This window comes from Raphanus sativus, chromosome 1, assembly GCF_000801105.2.
Source record: "Raphanus sativus cultivar WK10039 chromosome 1, ASM80110v3, whole genome shotgun sequence".
Classification (NCBI taxonomy): domain Eukaryota; kingdom Viridiplantae; phylum Streptophyta; class Magnoliopsida; order Brassicales; family Brassicaceae; genus Raphanus; species Raphanus sativus.
In genome coordinates, this window is record NC_079511.1 from 9422240 (window position 1) to 9439815 (window position 17576).

General features: G+C 35.5%; 4 protein-coding genes, 1 long non-coding RNA gene and 1 other non-coding gene across 7 annotated transcripts; 3 read left to right on the forward strand and 3 right to left on the reverse strand.

The window, feature by feature from the left end:
* Positions 1-217: 217 nt before the first annotated feature.
* LOC108830830 (uncharacterized) lies at positions 218-1593 on the reverse strand. The gene is made up of 2 exons (XM_018604429.2): positions 776-1593; positions 218-578 (listed from the first exon to the last, which is right to left on the reverse strand). The coding sequence occupies exons 1-2, from the start codon at positions 1414-1416 to the stop codon at positions 521-523; spliced, it is 699 nt and encodes a 232-aa protein (XP_018459931.2). The 5' UTR covers positions 1417-1593; the 3' UTR covers positions 218-520.
* A 2769-nt stretch (positions 1594-4362) lies between these two features.
* On the forward strand, positions 4363-7851 carry LOC108812889 (2-oxoisovalerate dehydrogenase subunit alpha 1, mitochondrial-like). The gene is made up of 8 exons (XM_018585275.2): positions 4363-4713; positions 5951-6088; positions 6182-6522; positions 6599-6698; positions 6796-6907; positions 6998-7137; positions 7246-7431; positions 7514-7851. Exons 1-8 carry the CDS (start codon positions 4480-4482, stop codon positions 7679-7681), a joined length of 1419 nt encoding a protein of 472 aa, XP_018440777.2. The 5' UTR covers positions 4363-4479; the 3' UTR covers positions 7682-7851.
* Positions 7852-8405: 554 nt separating this feature from the next.
* On the reverse strand, positions 8406-8477 carry TRNAQ-UUG (transfer RNA glutamine (anticodon UUG)). The gene has a single exon. It is a non-coding gene; the product is annotated as a tRNA-Gln (tRNA).
* Positions 8478-9846: 1369 nt separating this feature from the next.
* LOC108841021 (probable indole-3-pyruvate monooxygenase YUCCA11) lies at positions 9847-11082 on the forward strand. The gene is made up of 2 exons (XM_018613815.2): positions 9847-10832; positions 10908-11082. The coding sequence occupies exons 1-2, from the start codon at positions 9852-9854 to the stop codon at positions 11073-11075; spliced, it is 1149 nt and encodes a 382-aa protein (XP_018469317.1). The 5' UTR covers positions 9847-9851; the 3' UTR covers positions 11076-11082.
* Positions 11083-11107: 25 nt separating this feature from the next.
* On the reverse strand, positions 11108-13155 carry LOC108841033 (carboxyvinyl-carboxyphosphonate phosphorylmutase, chloroplastic). The gene is made up of 7 exons (XM_018613823.2): positions 12750-13155; positions 12581-12654; positions 12325-12407; positions 12044-12068; positions 11932-11951; positions 11698-11853; positions 11108-11621 (listed from the first exon to the last, which is right to left on the reverse strand). The coding sequence occupies exons 1-7, from the start codon at positions 13037-13039 to the stop codon at positions 11256-11258; spliced, it is 1014 nt and encodes a 337-aa protein (XP_018469325.1). The 5' UTR covers positions 13040-13155; the 3' UTR covers positions 11108-11255.
* Positions 13156-14836: 1681 nt separating this feature from the next.
* On the forward strand, positions 14837-16193 carry LOC108855581 (uncharacterized). Of its 2 annotated transcripts, XR_001950093.2 has the most exons (4): positions 14837-15230; positions 15463-15699; positions 15786-15886; positions 15977-16193. It is a non-coding gene; the product is annotated as an uncharacterized LOC108855581 (long non-coding RNA). The 2 variants fall into 2 exon arrangements; XR_008944715.1 differs by lacking the exon at positions 14837-15230 and having other exon boundaries at positions 15311-15699.
* The last annotated feature ends 1383 nt before the right edge of the window (positions 16194-17576 follow it).

Below are 17576 nucleotides of genomic sequence, written 5' to 3' on the forward strand. Positions count from 1 at the left end.
GTTTGTTTGATTTAATTGACTTTTCTTCTGAGAACCGCGTATCCCAACCGCTGTACGAATAAAACGCGTTTCCAAACACACCGAAAACGAAGACGCGCGTTTGGTCGAGAACAGCCAACTGAACACAAATTTATTTTAACAAAAAAAAGTTCAAAACGCTGCTTTTTAGGCAAAGATGGGAGTATTATTAGTTTTAGGCTTTTAATGCATAAAGGAAGGACAATCAAGTGGAGAGAAAAAGTTAAGCTACACATACTACTGTACATGAAGTAGGATTCAAAATTCCATAATTGAGAGATAATCAGTGCACATTAGACTCTAATTACACAAAATAAAACCTTATCGAAAACAATACACAGGCTTACAAAAAAAACAAAGCAAAAAATGTAGGAGTATTATCTTGTCATCTTCGTCGCACATTCAAAGGTTTTAATCTCTCTTGTCTCATCTCCTCTGTTCTTGGAACGTTTTTATTTAGCCAAGAAGCGGTCACCACCATACATTGAGTTAGAACTCGCTTTTAGTCTCGTGAACGTACAAACCAGAGGAAAGACAACAAGCAGCTACTCTTTTTATCCCTGCATTTTGAACCAAACCCCATAAGTTTCCATTAGGTTTGTGTTATGCACTATGAATCATTCAGACAGACAGTCCTATATCTTTAACATCATTTGATTTGAAGTCTTATAATTATGAGCTACAGACAAGAAAATAAAGGAGTCTTAACACTAGACAAGAACATTTCAATTTCATTACAACCAACAACAAGACATACCTTATGCTGCTTAGGCTCCTGTTGCTATTGCTACTACCGCTCCTCTTTGTGCTCTCACTACCCCTCGACTCAGACAACCTATTCCACCACTCTCTATCCTCTGTTTTCACCGACTCATCAGAGATCGAAGGTCTCGGCGAAACCTGAGAATCTTTAACAGAATCCTTCCCCTTTCTCTTCTTCTTCTTCTTCTTCTTTTTCGCCGTATCTTTGTTAGATCCGAAGCTAAACGGAAACATCATTTTGAGAAGAAACCCACCGTTGTTTACACTCGGATCAACCCGTTTACCACTCTTCGTCTTCCTCACAACCTTACCTGTTCTCTGAGTCAACTCATCGAAGATCTTCCTGTCGTTATTCTCTTCGTTTCCCCTCGCTTCGACAAGATCCTTCAAGGAAAGCTCGTAACACGACTCTGGCATCTTACTAACCATCTCCATAAGCTCCCGTTGTCCACGAGCGATAGCCTGAGCCTTTGAATCCGGAGAAAGGCTGGAGTAGTGTTCCGGCCGGTGAAGAGGACTCCTCGGTGGGCTTGTGCTCCACAGAGTAGGAGAACAGACGCCGGAATCTGAGTGATCATTGGGAACAGTTGGGAAACTCAAGTGGTGACTGTAGGTTTTAGCTGAAGGATCTAACATAGCAATCTTGCAAGAACGAGAGAGAGAGAGGAGTGGATCCGTAAGTGAGTTATGTTCGGAAACAACTCGCTGGTAGTTGCAAAAAAGATGTTTATCTTGCTTGACCCGTTCATGGGAATCTGGTATTTGGTATATACTACCCTAATATATATACGGTTTTTATTTTATATTTTTTTAAGTTTGATAAAGTTTAGGTCTGAATATCTTCAAAAGATTTTTGGCTTTAATTTGAAATGTCACGTTTTAATCTCAGAGTGGTTAAGTTTAGTATTTAATATGAAGAAGGTGTTGCTGTCAGATGGGGTTTAATATGATTACAGATCGTCACGGGATATCAGGAAGTGTTAAGGGATTAGAACTCCTGAAAGTCAAGCCCTTCTAGATTAGATGATATCGATCATCCTCCTCAAAAAGTCTAACGATGGCCATATGGTAAGATAGTTTTTTTTCTTTTGTTTCGTGGACTCAGAGGCCGTAACTTAGACAACGGTCCATCAACCTATAGAAAACGATGTAATCTATCTTATTAAAAGAAATTATATTATGATGTGTGTGTGACCATACTCTAAAATGTGAATCATAAGAAAGTAACGTTCGTATTACAGTTAGGAAGAAAGATAGGTAAAGACCCTTAAAAATAAACAGAAAGTAGTATTCAATTATGTAGGGTTTGGGAGTCAGGGGAAGTTATTGGGACATGAGTTCATGTACTATAGTTTGTGAATTTTAATAGTTATATGGATTGTGAAAATATACATATATATCTATCTTAAGTTATAAAATTTGATCATAATTTTTAAGATTCGTAAAGACTTTCATGGATGTGTATTATTGTTTTCTATCATTTTAAAAAAATTAAATATATGATTTATATTTATCTAAATCATTTAGCATGATAATTTGTTTTTGTTTTGCAAAACATGTTATTTGTCGAAACAATAATAATAATGATACATAGAAAACTATGTTTATATGATAAGATGAATATAATATCAACAACTTTAACCATATTATGTCCCTATTATGTTTGTTTAGTAATTCATATGTTATTCTAGTTTTTATTTAATTATAAAACGATACACATATAATTCTAAATAAAAAAGGTAAGTATATGATATTTGGCAAAAACAATTATTTTGTTTTCAGTTTTTTATCACATGGATTTTGAAAATTTCATGAATACATGTGATATTTTGAAAGTTGTATCTCATGGGTAAAAATGAATATAATTCAACTCCTAATACTACTAGATTTAATTAAAACAGATAATCAATAATAACTAAACTATTTGAATAATAAATGATTTTAATGGATTTTGAAAATTCTTAAACCAATAACAATGTATTATATCAAGATTTTTAAAATTCATGAACCAATAACAATAGAATCTTAAAATTTTCAAAGTTCGGCAATAACTCCCTTAAATTTACAAGTGGTTAACAACATAGAATACACCAAACAATTTGTGGTATTTGTGCCTTTCGATGAGCGTTGGCCTTTGTATATTTAGTTTTTTTAGTGATTGTTATAAGCCTGCTTGATTCTGATAGTTTACTCTCTACTAGTGATTTGACTAGTATAGGTCAAGCCATAGATCTCAGTTAGGTTTAAGAAGGTAGGGGTGAGCATAGATCAAATACTATCATAGTTTTTAGTATTTGAGTTGTTTTATATTTTATTGATATTAAGTTTTCTGATTTGTTTTGATTCAAAAATACAGATATCCGTTCTTTTGGATATCTAAAAAAAATTACAGATATTTACGGATATTCCATTCATTTTGTTTAATGCAAATAAATCTAAAAATATATACAGTACAAGTTTTAAAAAAAAAATATTTTACATGGTATAAAATAAAAAGTAAAAATTAGTGAAACTATATGTTTCATAAAATTTTTAAACTAAAAAAATGTAAATCGGATATCTGACTCTAACATTTCAATATTTAGTACTCCCTCTGTTTCTTAAAGAGTGTCATTGTGACATTTTTCACACAGATTAAGAAAGTTGTTGAAATATATGTAAATTATAATTAATTATACCTCTTTGACCAATAATACTTTAGATAAATAAAATTATTTATAAAATCAATGCAGTTTGGAATTAATTTTTAACTGAAAGTTAGTATAATTTACATTGGAATTGTAAAGTGACACTCTTTGTATAACAAGAAAATGAGTTTAGAGTGACACTTATTATGAAACAGAGGGAGTAGTAGTTTCTTTTTAACGTATATTAGTATTTAATATTTGCTTTGTTCCGGAGATTTATGAATATCTAAACTTTTCGTATTGAACTGAAACAAATAAATAGTTGAATCAAAATTAAAAGATAAAATGCTTACACATTTACAAGAAGGCTTTATGCCTTTATTAGGCAGGCTATATGTCAATTATCAGCAAATCCTGTGATTCTGGATATCAGCAAATCTTCATCATGTAAAAATAGATTAAATAATCTTTGGTGATTGCTGTCATGCAGTGTAACCTAACTAATCTAAAAATGGAAATATTTTCACGTGGTGTCAACTGTCAAGATATAAATCTTCTTTTTCTTCACACAGAAAAAGATTTTGTTCACGCCTCACGGAAGTCATGGTAAATTCAAAGAAAAGACAGAAATGACACGCAACTAGGTGACTATACAACTTGGTATAGTTCGATAAAGATCAAAAGCAATTAAAAAGATGCATAGTACAGTTTGTTTTGGTGGTTGAAAAATCTTGAAATGATATTTTCTATGTAGGTAAACGCAAGTTCTCTTAATAATTCGTTTTATTTTATTTTTCTCGATAGTATTAATCCACAATTATTAGTGAAGGAACTGATCGCAAAAAGCGAGGATGGTGATAATTGTTAGACGTTTTAATAGTTAAAAGAAAAAAAAAAGTTGGAGATGGATACGAATGACATGTCAAGTCCGACAAGGAACTACATGCACTTGTCGTCCTTCTAATCCATTGCCCACAAACATCGTTAAAGACGCAACTTCTTTCTTGTTTCTTCTTCTTCATTACTCTTCATCATTTTCTTCGCTTCTTCTTGTACTTTTTCTTTTGCATACATGGCGATCTGGTTTGCTAGATCCAGAAACCTCGTCTCTAGCTTGAGACAGAACCTGGGTTTGTCGGCGATTCTCATCAAGCGCAACTACACTTCTCCTCGTCCTGTTTTTACAAATTATCAGTTATCTTCGAGGGTGTTTTTGAATCCCTTCACGAGCTTCCGTCACGAGTCTACGGCAGTGGAGACACAACCTGATTTGGTTCAACAGAGTGATCATGAGGATGATGCCCAGGTAATAATACTTTATTTGGTTATAATATTTATACTAGCTTTCACGTGGTTATACATAATTCATTATAAAAAAAATTGGATCTAGCTCATAAAAAGAAAGAATGGATAACGACTATTTCAATTGTACAAATCCAATATATTAAGGATTTAATTAGTTCTTCCAAGGGCAAGGAGACGTTAGTATTAATTTTTCTTTCTAATCTAGTAGATATTTTCAGTTTAAATGCATTCAATCCGGTTTAATTCAAATTTGATGATTTTTGTATTCATTGATACTAAACTAAATCCAAATCTAGGTGAAAATGGTTTTCATTTTGGCATGCTAGTAATCTAGTATCAAAGATTCCACGGTAAGAAAAATCAAATATCTTATCTGGTGTCGGTTTGATCCGGTACGAGATCCCATACTTCACTAGCCGCACAAGTCATGAGTAAAAAAGTGGGGACCACTAGTCATACGTTCGAATAGTTGAATGTAGCCCTGCGACTTCGGGTTTCCGAAACCGAACCGAACCGAACCGTCGGTTTTCGGTTAACCGAAGTTTTAAAAAAAAATTCCGAAATAAACCGAATGAAATTTCGGTTCGGTTCGGTTCGGTTATCGGTTTTTTTCGGTTTTCAAATTTATTTCCGAAAATAACCGATTTTAAAAAATTTTGGTTAATTTTGGTATAGTTTTTCCAAAATATTCGGGTATTTTCGGTTAAAGTCGGTTATTTCGGATAGTTTCGGTTATTTTTGGGTTATTCGGTTATTTTCGGTTCGGTTTTTCGGTTATTTTCGGTTATTATCGGTTATTTTCGGTTATTTTCGGTTTTTACAATTTTTATTTTTATTTTTAAAAATCGAAAACCGAACCGAACCGAACCGATAACCGAATTAATTTTCAAACCCATACCGAATTGAACCGAATTCAAAACCGAACCGAACCGAAAACCGAAAAAAACCGGTTCGGTCCGGTTCGGCCCATTCGGTTCGGACAAAAATCGCAGGCCTAGTTGAATGGGAGCCCATTCTAGTGTTATGGGGGTCCCACTTGAGTCCTTTGATTAAATACGTGTCTTTTATGTAATAACTCAGACTCACAGTGCGGACACTATTTACAACTGATGACCCTTGTTCTTATTAAGCTTTCTTACATATGCCCCAGTAGTTTATATTTTTCACACATTGAAGAGTTTTTAAGTATCATACGGTCATACCGAGAACTATCTAAACCGTAAACTGAACTTTTCTAGGAATTGGACTTTCCGGGGGGCAAAGTCGGTTACACATCTGAGATGAAATTCATACCGGAATCATCTTCTCGAAGAATTCCATGCTATCGAGTTCTTAACGAACATGGAAGCATCATCCCCAACAGCGATCATGTTCCGGTACAGTCTAATGTTACATAATCAGAAATTGGTATAGTTCTGGTTAAATGTTAACCGACAATTTCTTTTGTTAAACGAAATAAAAAAACAAAGGTGAGCGAGAAACTCGCGGTTAGAATGTACGAACAGATGGCGACGCTTCAGGTGATGGACCACATCTTCTACGAAGCTCAACGTCAAGGGAGAATCTCATTCTACCTCACTTCCGTCGGAGAAGAAGCCATCAACATCGCATCAGCCGCCGCTCTCAGTCCGGAAGACGTCGTGTTACCTCAGTACAGAGAGCCTGGAGTGCTTCTATGGCGTGGCTTCACGTTAGAGGAGTTTGCGAATCAGTGCTTTGGTAACAAAGCTGATTACGGAAAAGGCAGACAGATGCCTATCCATTACGGATCTAACCAACACAACTACTTCACTGTCTCCTCTCCAATCGCGTAAGAGTTTAATTCTTCTCTTCTATGAAGCATATGTTGCTGAGTTTTTTTTTTTTTTTTATTGTTTGGTTTTCAGCACACAGCTTCCTCAAGCTGCTGGAGTTGGTTATGCTCTGAAGATGGAGAAGAAGAACGCTTGTGCGGTAACATTCATTGGAGACGGTGGCACAAGCGAGGTTTCTTTTATACAGTTGGTTATTTCTTGCGTAAGGGGAAACCTTTCAAGAATTGTAAAATCTATTTAATTTTTGGGTTTGGATTTGTGATGTATAGGGAGATTTTCACGCCGGATTGAATTTCGCGGCGGTGATGGAAGCTCCGGTGGTGTTTATATGTCGGAACAACGGTTGGGCTATCAGCACTCATATCTCAGAACAATTCAGAAGTATGAAACTAACTAACTTCCTCTGTTTTTTTAACAAATCCTCTGTTTTTTCTGTTTTTTTTAGTGAGCTTGTGTGGTTGATTATTACAGGTGATGGAATTGTTGTGAAAGGTCAAGCTTACGGAATCCGAAGCATCCGAGTGGATGGTAACGATGCACTCGCGGTTTACAGCGCGGTACGCTCAGCTAGAGAGATGGCTGTTACAGAACAAAGACCTGTCCTCATCGAGGTTGAAACCATTAACTAGAGAATTATTAAAAAAAAAAGTACACAATTTTTTTCTTTAGTTACTTTTTGGTCAAGTTAGTTTTTTTTTGCTGTTCTTTTTTTTTGTCAGATGATGACATATAGAGTAGGACATCATTCCACATCAGATGATTCAACTAAGTACAGGGAAGCCGATGAAATCCAGTACTGGAAAATGTCGAGAAACCCTGTGAATAGGTTCAAGAAATGGGTGGAGGATAATGGATGGTGGAGCGAGGAAGATGAATCCAAGCTAAGATCTAGCACAAGAAAACAGGTAGAGATTTCGGAAAGAAAAAAAAACACTACATTCTTGATGTTAAGATTCAAGTTAATTTAGTCGGTTTGTGTGTTTGTAGCTTCTACAAGCGATTCAGGCGGCGGAGAAGTGGGAGAAACAACCATTGACAGAGTTATTTAACGATGTGTATGATGTTAAGACGAAGAATCTTGAGGAGCAAGAACATGGTTTAAAGGAATTAGTAGAGAAACAACCTCAAGACTATCCTCCTGGTTTTCATATCTGAATCTAGAGGAACTGTGAAGTTAAAGATCTCATTCTCATGTATGATGTATGATGTATCATGTACATATATACTTCTCATCAAAGGCTATTTATATCGTTACAATCATAATTACGAGCCTTTGAGAAATGTATTTTCGTCATTTAATAAGATTTTCATGGTTTGTCCTAACATATTTGACTTCTGACTCTTCTTATCTAAATCTCAGAATCTTCTCTTAACATCTTATTTTGTATTTGGTTCATCAGGAGGATTTAATTAACCTACACCTCTGACTAATAATGTATCTTCCAAACCAGTCTACCCTACAGCTCATTCACACATTGTTATGAAAAATAGACCATTTTAGTATTGCATTTCCTCATCGGAGAAGAACCAGTTTGCCCTATCTACACTAAGCAACGGCTTTTATGTGGACAATCTTGTTTATGTGTGTCTTTTATCGACAATGCTTAATATTATCATCCTTTGTTCTTACGAATCCAGAAGAGAAATGTAAAACATAATAAACCCTTTCCCAATGCTCGCAAAACGCTCAGCTGCATATCAGCATAGGGGACATATTATTCTTCAATTTCATATGACCATATTTATTAGTAATAAGACCCATAAGACCAATTCATAGGCCAGACAAGACGACACAAGTCACACAACCATCGCTACACAATAAAATCCCAAAATAATAGCTCATTACCTTCACTGTTTGAAGCTAGACAATACAAAAATAAGGTCCTACCGGGAGTCGAACCCAGGTCGCTGGATTCAAAGTCCAGAGTGCTAACCACTACACCATAGAACCTGTTTGTTTATTACCTAATATGGTTTTTACATATCACCACTAAAATATAACTGAAACTCTAAACATTATTTTGTGAAGTGATTTTCTTAAGATTGCTTCTATCTCACTACCATATTAATTATTTTTAAAATAAGATGATATGATTAATGAAAAAATATGATACGACTTACTTCTTACTATATATGTCAAATTTATATTTTTGGTAAACTTTTCGAAATATAATAACAAAAAAATCATTTGTATAACTGATAATGAAAATTTTAAACTAAGAACATAACTATAAATATATATATAAATAATTTACATTAGCTTAGAATTCCAAACTGAAATATAACTTATAAATTATATTTTACATATGCTGAAAACACTATTTTTTACAAATATTAAAAATATTTTTCAATTTAGAAAACGATATATTTTAAAAAGATTATTATCACTGCGCATTTTTGTTAATTGTTAAAAGAAGTTTATAAATTTTAACCTTCGCTTGTAGATACTTTGCTCAATTTTCAATTTTCAATTAATAAATCTTCATAAAAACAGGATGACAAAAATAAAAGATAAACCTTGTTTTTTTTTGGGTCAACACATGAGTTTTGTTGTCTACCGAAAAGAAGCATGTCTTGTGGATAGTAATACAGCCGATACTAGTAGCTAGTACCTAGTACCTCTATCGAGTTTTTTTTTTAGAATAGGCGTTACTATTGGCCAACATTTGTCCAGCCCATTTAGTTAGTGTTATTGCAGTGATAACGTACAATTACGCGGATTTGAGTTGTTATCGAGATACTCTTAACTTCTAATTAACGAGTATAATAGCTACCATGACTCACCTAAAGTAGTTTTTTCACCTAGGACGGTTCATTAATGAACACTGCTTAACACTTAACAGCTTTGAATGACAATCTCAGAGAACACTAATAAAAACCGACAGTAAGCAACACTCTGTCTCCTAATCATTATATCCCTATATATAGATAGAGCTTCATTTTCCGTACATATGAATCTTTTTGGTTATCCGTACTACACATCCGTATTAAAATAATTATTTGGAAATGTGATTAAGAACTTAATGAGTAATTAAGGAAATCTTAAAATGACTACCGTGTGTTGACTCAGTTCAAGACTACTTCCACAGAGCAGATCACTTGGCAAAGTAGCAAAAACAACAAAGACTATGAACTTTCCAACATATCCTATGATTCACTTCTTAGAGTAGTTAAAACTTATAACTTGTAATATATGTTACTCAATCATTTAATTATCTAAAAATATTTAGCGATGTATATATATAAGCACACTTCAAATCCAGAATTCAACAGAGTGAGTACAGCATTGCAATTGCGTTACACCAAAACACTTAACAAAAACAAAATGGAGAACAAAATGATCAAGATTCAGGCTCTCATAATCGGCGGAGGACCAGCCGGTTTAGCCACCTCGGCTTGTCTAAACCGGTTGAACATACCGAACATAGTGGTGGAAAGAGAAGAATGCAGCGCCTCTCTCTGGAAAAGAAGGTCATACGATCGTCTAAAGCTTCATCTCGCAAAGCAGTACTGCCAACTCCCTCACATGCCATTCCCTCCCAACGCTCCTACCTTCGTCTCCAAGGCAGGTTTCATCAGTTACCTTGACGAGTACGCCACACGTTTCAACGTAAACCCTAGGTACAACCGTAACGTCAGATCAGCCTACTTCGAAGACGGTAGATGGATCGCGGAGGTGGATAACAACGCAGCAGCGGCGGAGAGAGAGGTCTACTCGGCGGAGTACTTGGTCGTGGCTACGGGAGAGAACAGCGAAGCCCTGATCCCGGAGATTCCGGGGTTCTCCGAGAGCTTCGAAGGCGAGTATCTGCACTCGAGCGAGTACAAGAACGGCGAGAAGTTCGCCGGAAAACATGTTTTAGTCGTCGGAAGTGGGAACTCCGGGATGGAGATCGCTTACGATGTGTCTAAGTGGGACGCTGAGGTCTCCCTCGTCGTTCACAGCCCGGTGCACGTGCTGACGAGAGAGATCGTGAGGATCGGTATGTGGCTGCTCAGGTTTTTCCCGGTAAAGTTAGTTGACCGTTGGTGTCTCTTTCTCGCGAAGCTGAGGTTTGGGAATACTTCGAGATATGGGCTTATAAGGCCTGATAAAGGCCCATTTATGAACAAGCTTGTCACCGGCCGGTCACCTACCATCGACGTCGGCTGCGTCGACGAGATAAAAGCCGGCAAGATTACGGTTGTGCCGTCTATTACGCGTGTAGAAGGAAAGAGAGTTGTGTTCGTCGATGGAAACAGTAAAACCGTTGACTCTATTGTCTTCGCAACTGGTTACAAGAGCAGTGTTTCAAAATGGCTTCAGGTATATATGTTTTTTTGCAACTTAAGACACATGTCTTAATGGGTTACATTATGTTCTTATTTTAATGTGACTAAGGTTGATGATGGAGACTTGTTCAACGAGAATGGGATGCCGAAACGAGAGCTCAAGGATCACTGGAAGGGGAAGAACGGCTTGTACAGTGTTGGATTCGGGAGACAAGGCTTGGCTGGTATTACAAGAGATGCTCAGAACGTTGCTAGAGACATCGCTTCTCTGATTTGAGTTTTTTTTTTTAAGTCAAGACTCTTCTGTAATTCTTAGAAGAAGTTGGCAGTAGTCTTATTGAATACGTTAACAACATTAAAAAGAAAACATAATGTTACTGATACAATACAAACAGTGAAAAAAAGAAAGAAAACATTATTTGATAACAACACACAGCTTTCAATAGTATCTCATGGTTTAGTTGTGAGTACCAAGAGCGTTTCGGAGATTAGAGTACTTAGTCTCGAACTCATACCATTCACCCAAGTTCACCAAACGATTAAACTCCTCGAAAGTTATCATCTTTTCCAGATGATCTTTGGTGGTTCCTTTGTCCTTGAGGATCTTGAGGACGTCCACAAGAGCTCGAGTTGATGCATAGAGTGAGGTAAGCGGGTGAGCGATCAAATGGAAACCCATCTCTTTAAGCTCATCAGGTGTATGCAACGGCGTGCGCCCACCTTCAAGCATGTTACAGAGTCTGTAACCTTTTGTGCGTTTTCCTATTTCCTTAAGCTCATCGTCGTCTCTCGGTGCTTCGACAAAGGAAGCATCAGCACCTGCCTGGCACATTTTGAACCAATCTTGTCTTTATTATTACCAAATCATTCTATCTTCTTAAGAGTTATAAGTAGTAAACCTCCATGTAGAGATTAGCACGGTCAATGGCGTCTGAAAGCCCTGTTTTTGCAGACAGAGCACGCGCATCAGTCCTAGCTATGAGGAAAAAGTCGGAATCTCCAATGGCGTCTCTGGCTGATGCTATTTTAGCAGCGTGCTCCTCTGCGGGTATGACCTGTTCCCACCCCACCCCCAAGTTAGAAGCCAAATGTCATAACAATATTAATAGCTTAAAGCAAAGTGAAACCAATACCTCTTTCCCACGCATATGCCCTGCAGGAAAGACAACAGAGAGTATTAAAAGAGTTAATAGCTTATAGGTATTCGGAGAGGAACAAGAAGAAGGAGATGATGATGTGGCTTACCACACCTCTTTGGCCATGCCTGATCCTGCACAATAACCCCAAAGTAACATTAGCACAAGTTACAAGAGGAAGAAACTGTCTACGGAGTTGCTCTAATGAAACAATTAATATATAGAAATACAATAATGAAAACTGTCTACCACAAGAGAGTAAACAAAAGACTTTTTTTTGTAACACAGTAAACAAAAGACTATCTGACTAAATTAACATTAAAATAAAATACAATAAAATAAAACATCACTAGAAATCAGAAACTGGTCTGAAAAAGATAGTTTAATTACCTCAAGGAAGCAACCAGCAGCACCAGCTGCGATTAAGTCCTTTACGGTTCTTTGAACATTGAGTGCATTGCCTCCACCCGTATCTGCAAAAAAAGGTCAAATAACACCAAATCTTCAAAAAAACTCACATGAATACATGAGATATATACAACTTCTCAAGTCATATATAACTGTTCAGATATAATAGTTTTTTTAACTAACAGTTAGGAAAAGAAAAGAAAACAATTTGTTTTGAGGTTTCAGATTGTAGACTTGCCTGCATCTGCAAGGATGGGTATGCCTGGAGCCGCAGCACAAACCGATCTAGCTGCTGCTGCCATCTCCGGCGGTCTGAAAAAAAACGACAGTCGAAAACAAATGAAACGACAGAAGAATAAGAAGAATGCTTTGGTCTAAGCAAAAGACAAGTGAGTGAGGGCTTTTACGTTATCAAACCGAAATCCGGTTTTCCCAAAATAGAGGCGGAGAGAGCGTAGCCGGAGATCAACGCGGCGGAGAATCCGGTCTGCTGCACGATAGCCGCCGACAATGCGTCGTAGACTCCGGGAACGAGCACTGCGCCTTGCTCTTCGATCAGACGGTGGACACGCGACTGCATTCTCACCGTCGGATAAGCCCGTATGACGACGGCGCGTGGGGTTTGCTTGGTTCTGGATGAGATCGAATGGTGTGAGTAGCAGAGCGAAGTGGATTTGGCGGCCATTAGCATCGACATTTTCGTAGGTTTGAAAAGGTTTTGTTACTTGGACTAGAGTGAAGACTGAATACAAAGGAAATCGGTATCTGTCGGATAAATAAGTAAGAGGAGAAGTTAGTTTGTTTCTGTAATGACATCACGTGTCGGCGTGTCGCACATTTCTTACTGTAATTAGGCCCTTAATCATAGTTTAATCCTAGTTTAAACAAGATTAGCCTTGTGAATAATGTTTTTGGTAAAGAGTAATTAAAAAAGCAGCGTTGCAGAGTCTATGGTTAGGTAGGCTAACGCACGTTTGTTTACCAGTGTTCTTTTTATGGATGGTTTGGTTATGGTGGAGTTTTCCACTCAATCACGTGGAATAATGAAAATTTAGCCCATGGGCTTAATATGGGCCTAGCGATATGTATACAATACAAAATTAGAAACGAAAACACATTTACAATTGTGGTTTATTAGGTGAGAAGTGAGAACTTTCGTCTCTTCGATTTTTTTCTAACTTGTATTCATTGAAAGAGACAACCACAGCATTACATATCTCAACAACCTTTTTTTTTAATTATAATTTTGAGAGTATCCTAGACCCATAGAAAATCCAAAATAACATCTAAGTGAATGATGCGGCTCAAAGATAAACTTTCATTTCTATACTAATTCAAATTGCGTTTTCACCCCAGATATTTAAATAGACCGTAAAATAGATTCATATGCGTTACCACATTGTAAAGCATAGTGGACTGTCTTCGAATGCAGTTGCCTAACGTTCCTAAAGCTAGCCTATCAGTAAACCACCACTTTGTGTTTAACAATTTTTCCTTTTCATTTTAAAATATACATTGATGATGCTAATATGTATATTGCTTCTTCTTTGGTCTATTTTTTTTTCATATGGTTTCATTATAGAAAAATAAGTTAACATGGAGAATGAAGATATAGAATTTTTTATGATAAAATAATATATATATATATATACAATGTTTAAAATTTTAGTAAGGGTGTCTAAAGGAAGATTATTTAAAATTTAAAATGGATTTTTAAAAAGATAAAAGAAAGTTTATGTATATAATGTTTAAATTTTAATGAATATATGAAAACCTTTAGATACCTTCCTCTTAGACTTATCAAATTAGAATGCTGGAGAACAATATTTTTAAGAAGATGAAGAGGAAGATGATGCATCACTATTGTCTGCTGCTGTTTTGGTATCAAACACCAAATCCTGGTTTGCTAAATTGATAGGTAAACTAGAACATATATAGATATCATGAAGTTCGAACGTTTTGGATAATAAAGCTGCCGCATTTCTCAGCTCTTTATGTTGAGAGATGAAAAAACGTTTTTAGACGATATCTTACTTGCAAGATTTACAAATCATTACGATATTTGTGGGGAAAATTTCTTAGACTTAGCGAATGTGATTGCAAACCCAATCGACTAATCGGTTTTTTTTCATGATCTAAATTTATTCTGCTTTTTTTCGAAACAGTTTTTCAGATTTAAGTATATCTCATATCTCAAAATCCAAGAATTTACATACAGATTTTCGTGTTAAGGAAACGAGAAATAGCAATGTTTTCTATACTCAATTACTCATGTCGGAACGAGCAACTTTTTTGGAGTGACTTAATTTTGATTTTTACTTGATCTTGTAAGTTGATTGAAAATTAAAAAATGAATTAATAATTTTATCTAATCCAAAGAACTGGTGGAAATTTTACTTAGACCATCTTTATCGGTAAAACTTTACACGGTTCTTAGCATTAAAGGGATGAAAAATAAATAAAAAAACAAGAAAAATAGAAGGACGTTAACTAAATAAGAAACGTTCTTAACGCGTCATTCCTTGCCATCTGTCTTTCTCTCTGTTTCTCTTCTCTTCCTCTCTCGGTATCTATTTCTTCATCTTGTTTCTCTCCCGATGATGAAGAAACTCGTTTTCTCCCGATGATTTGATTAGTGATATTTGTTTCTCTAGTAGGCAGTGACTGTTCTGGCAGAATTTTCAGGGACGAGTTTGATCTGCATATCAAATTTTCTGAACCAATACTCTTTCTTGGATTGGAATCCAGATCCGTAGGCTCTATCGAGAGAAAGAGTGAGAAGCTCTCCATTGTTGAGGATCTTCCCACGATCACCACCCCAAGTGATATCAAATTCTCTGTCGAACGTTCCGGCATAAACCGGAGAGAAGAAGGTTGATGTTAAAGCGGTGAGTAAGGATCCCTACACATCATCAAAATCCAAATACACCGTTAATGGACTAGGGATCAAGGGACCGTTAATGGTGACAGGAGAACTGATAGGACATGGGAGTTAGATATTGTTTGAGAGTTTCAGGATCTTGCCTATGTTTATTAGAGTTCATCTTGTTCCTAATGCTGATCCCTGGACTATTCACTTCTTGTTCATATTTTTTTTCATGTGGATTGGTGTTTCTGCAGAGTTTTGGTGGCTTCTGTGCACTTACATATCTGAGCTTTGCGCCTCAAGAACTAAAACAGGTGCTGATAACCGGAGGAATCCCACCAATTGTCAAAGCATGCACAGCAGATGATGTGTATGATGCTGGTTTTGAACAAGTTATTCGTCAGAATGACAAGTACTACAAGAGGTTCCCTGAAGACATTGAGATTGTTCGTGAGCTTGTGAATTACTTGGCTGAATCTGAAGGCGGAGGAGTGAGGAAGGGGTTCAAAACATTCCTCCAATTTCACTGACCAGTTTAGTTTATTTACTTACTTGTCTTTGAATTCTTTATCTTTAGATACATCTTCCATGAGGAGGTCTCCTCACTCCCCATGGTCTTCAAACTCTTGGTCTTTCTGGTTTAGGATCAAGTACTGGTTTTAAGCGCCTGCATTACATGTAAGAGAGAGTTCAGCTTTGTTAATATTTCTTTTTATCAATCATCTCACATGTTCTGTATTTAACCTTGCCTTTCTTGCTTGATCATAGGTTGGAGAGAGTATGGGATCCTATTTTAGTTCCTGGATCACCAAAGTGTATCAGTCACTTCTTCTTAAACGCTGTAAACCATGTATTAGCTTTTATCTTATTTGCTTTTTGTTCCTTCACATTTGGTTCAGTATCTTGAGAAGAGGTGGTCATTGTGTTTTATTTTTGTTGCAGACAAGGTGAGTTACTTTGATTATATTGTTACTGATTGTTCTGTTTGGTTGTTTTGGTTCCAGATCCTGTTTCTATAAAGTTTCACCAATAATCTTAATATTTTGTAGTGGTCTTCCACTTGTCTCTTAACATCACAAATACTAATATAATAATCTGAAGGACTCAGATTTTGTCCCACCAATAATGATGATCTTAGATTTTTTTTGTATTACCTTTCTGTTTATGCTACTGCATAACTATTATTATATTAATAATTACTAAATTATTAGAGCTTTTGAAATCATGGGTCACTGTAGAAGACTAATAAGTATGAACCCAGCATCACTACTTAAGTATGAACCCAAAGCACAATCTTTTTACATAGCGCGTCCGTATTCGAATGCATGCTTAGGACCAAACATCTCTGATAATCTTTTCTTAATACATAGAATATGAAGATTTTAACGTAGTTAACATGTGTACCATTAGCATCCGTTTCAGCTAAGCTTATACCATTAAGGGTATTTCCGACTTCATTTTGTATTTTACTATAGAATAGAGTAGAAAAATAAAATAAAGAACAAAAAACTAACTTTATTCCATTTAAATAATATTTTTACTTTTATTTATTATTTTGACTTTTTATTTTGCTAAGTCTATGGCTATGAAACTATACAATTGGTTAAACTAACAGAAATGTAATTAGTTTTACAAAAAATATAATTACATGCGACGACAAGTGAATTGTATTTATAACGATCTATTCTAATAACCTTGAATTATTTAACAAAAGATAAATTTTAAATCTTTTTGAAAAAGAAAAAAAATGGTTAAATCCAAATCTATTAAAAATCAAATCTAATATTTGGAAAGAAAATACAGTTTATTTATAATAAATCTTTTTTGAATATTCAAATAAGTGGAAAACAATAGTATATATCTATGTGGCTAACGGAATTCGAAGCGAGGATAAACCGCGAATCTTAAAATAGGCTTCAAACTTGTGTAAAAGACTGCATAATTAAAAGAAAAACTACATAATTAAACTGCAGAAGATTATTCCATCCACACTTTACTACTTCGTCAAAAGAAAAAGAGTTAAAAAACATTCATCCGCCAACCAGCTAGTAACATCATTTGCTTATAGAAACTTCTGTTTGAATTCCACTGTCAATATTTTTTTTTTAGAATTCATTCCACTGTAATATTATAGCATAAGAAATGTATAATTTTCATTTAGAAATTTAAATTCGTGTATGTATTTGTTGATTTTTATAATGATAACGTGCTGAGATGATGGATATGCATATACTTCAAAATAAAATGGAAATTAAGGTTTTATACTTTATTGTATCAATTAGAAATAGAAGTTACGTAGTGGATAAGACTGAGACTTGAGAGAGAAGAAGTCTTCCGGTGTAGGGTATTGCGAGGATAAGGTTGATAA

Bases quoted from the DNA above. Each gene is read 5' to 3' on its own strand.
- LOC108830830 (XM_018604429.2), bottom strand. From the start codon at position 1,416: ATGTTAGATCCTTCAGCTAAAACCTACAGTCACCACTTGAGTTTCCCA. The intron at 579-775 runs GTATGTCTTGTT...TTCAAAATGCAG, and splicing joins AGGAGCCTAAGCAGCATAAG to GGATAAAAAGAGTAGCTGCT.
- LOC108812889 (XM_018585275.2), top strand. From the start codon at position 4,480: ATGGCGATCTGGTTTGCTAGATCCAGAAACCTCGTCTCTAGCTTGAGA. The intron at 6,089-6,181 runs GTACAGTCTAAT...AAAAAAACAAAG, and splicing joins CCAACAGCGATCATGTTCCG to GTGAGCGAGAAACTCGCGGT. The intron at 6,908-6,997 runs GTATGAAACTAA...TGATTATTACAG, and splicing joins TATCTCAGAACAATTCAGAA to GTGATGGAATTGTTGTGAAA.
- LOC108841021 (XM_018613815.2), top strand. From the start codon at position 9,852: ATGGAGAACAAAATGATCAAGATTCAGGCTCTCATAATCGGCGGAGGA. The intron at 10,833-10,907 runs GTATATATGTTT...AATGTGACTAAG, and splicing joins GTGTTTCAAAATGGCTTCAG to GTTGATGATGGAGACTTGTT.
- LOC108841033 (XM_018613823.2), bottom strand. From the start codon at position 13,039: ATGTCGATGCTAATGGCCGCCAAATCCACTTCGCTCTGCTACTCACAC. The intron at 12,408-12,580 runs GCAAGTCTACAA...CTTTTTTTGCAG, and splicing joins ACCCATCCTTGCAGATGCAG to ATACGGGTGGAGGCAATGCA. The intron at 12,069-12,324 runs GTAATTAAACTA...GTTATTGTGCAG, and splicing joins CTGCTGGTTGCTTCCTTGAG to GATCAGGCATGGCCAAAGAG.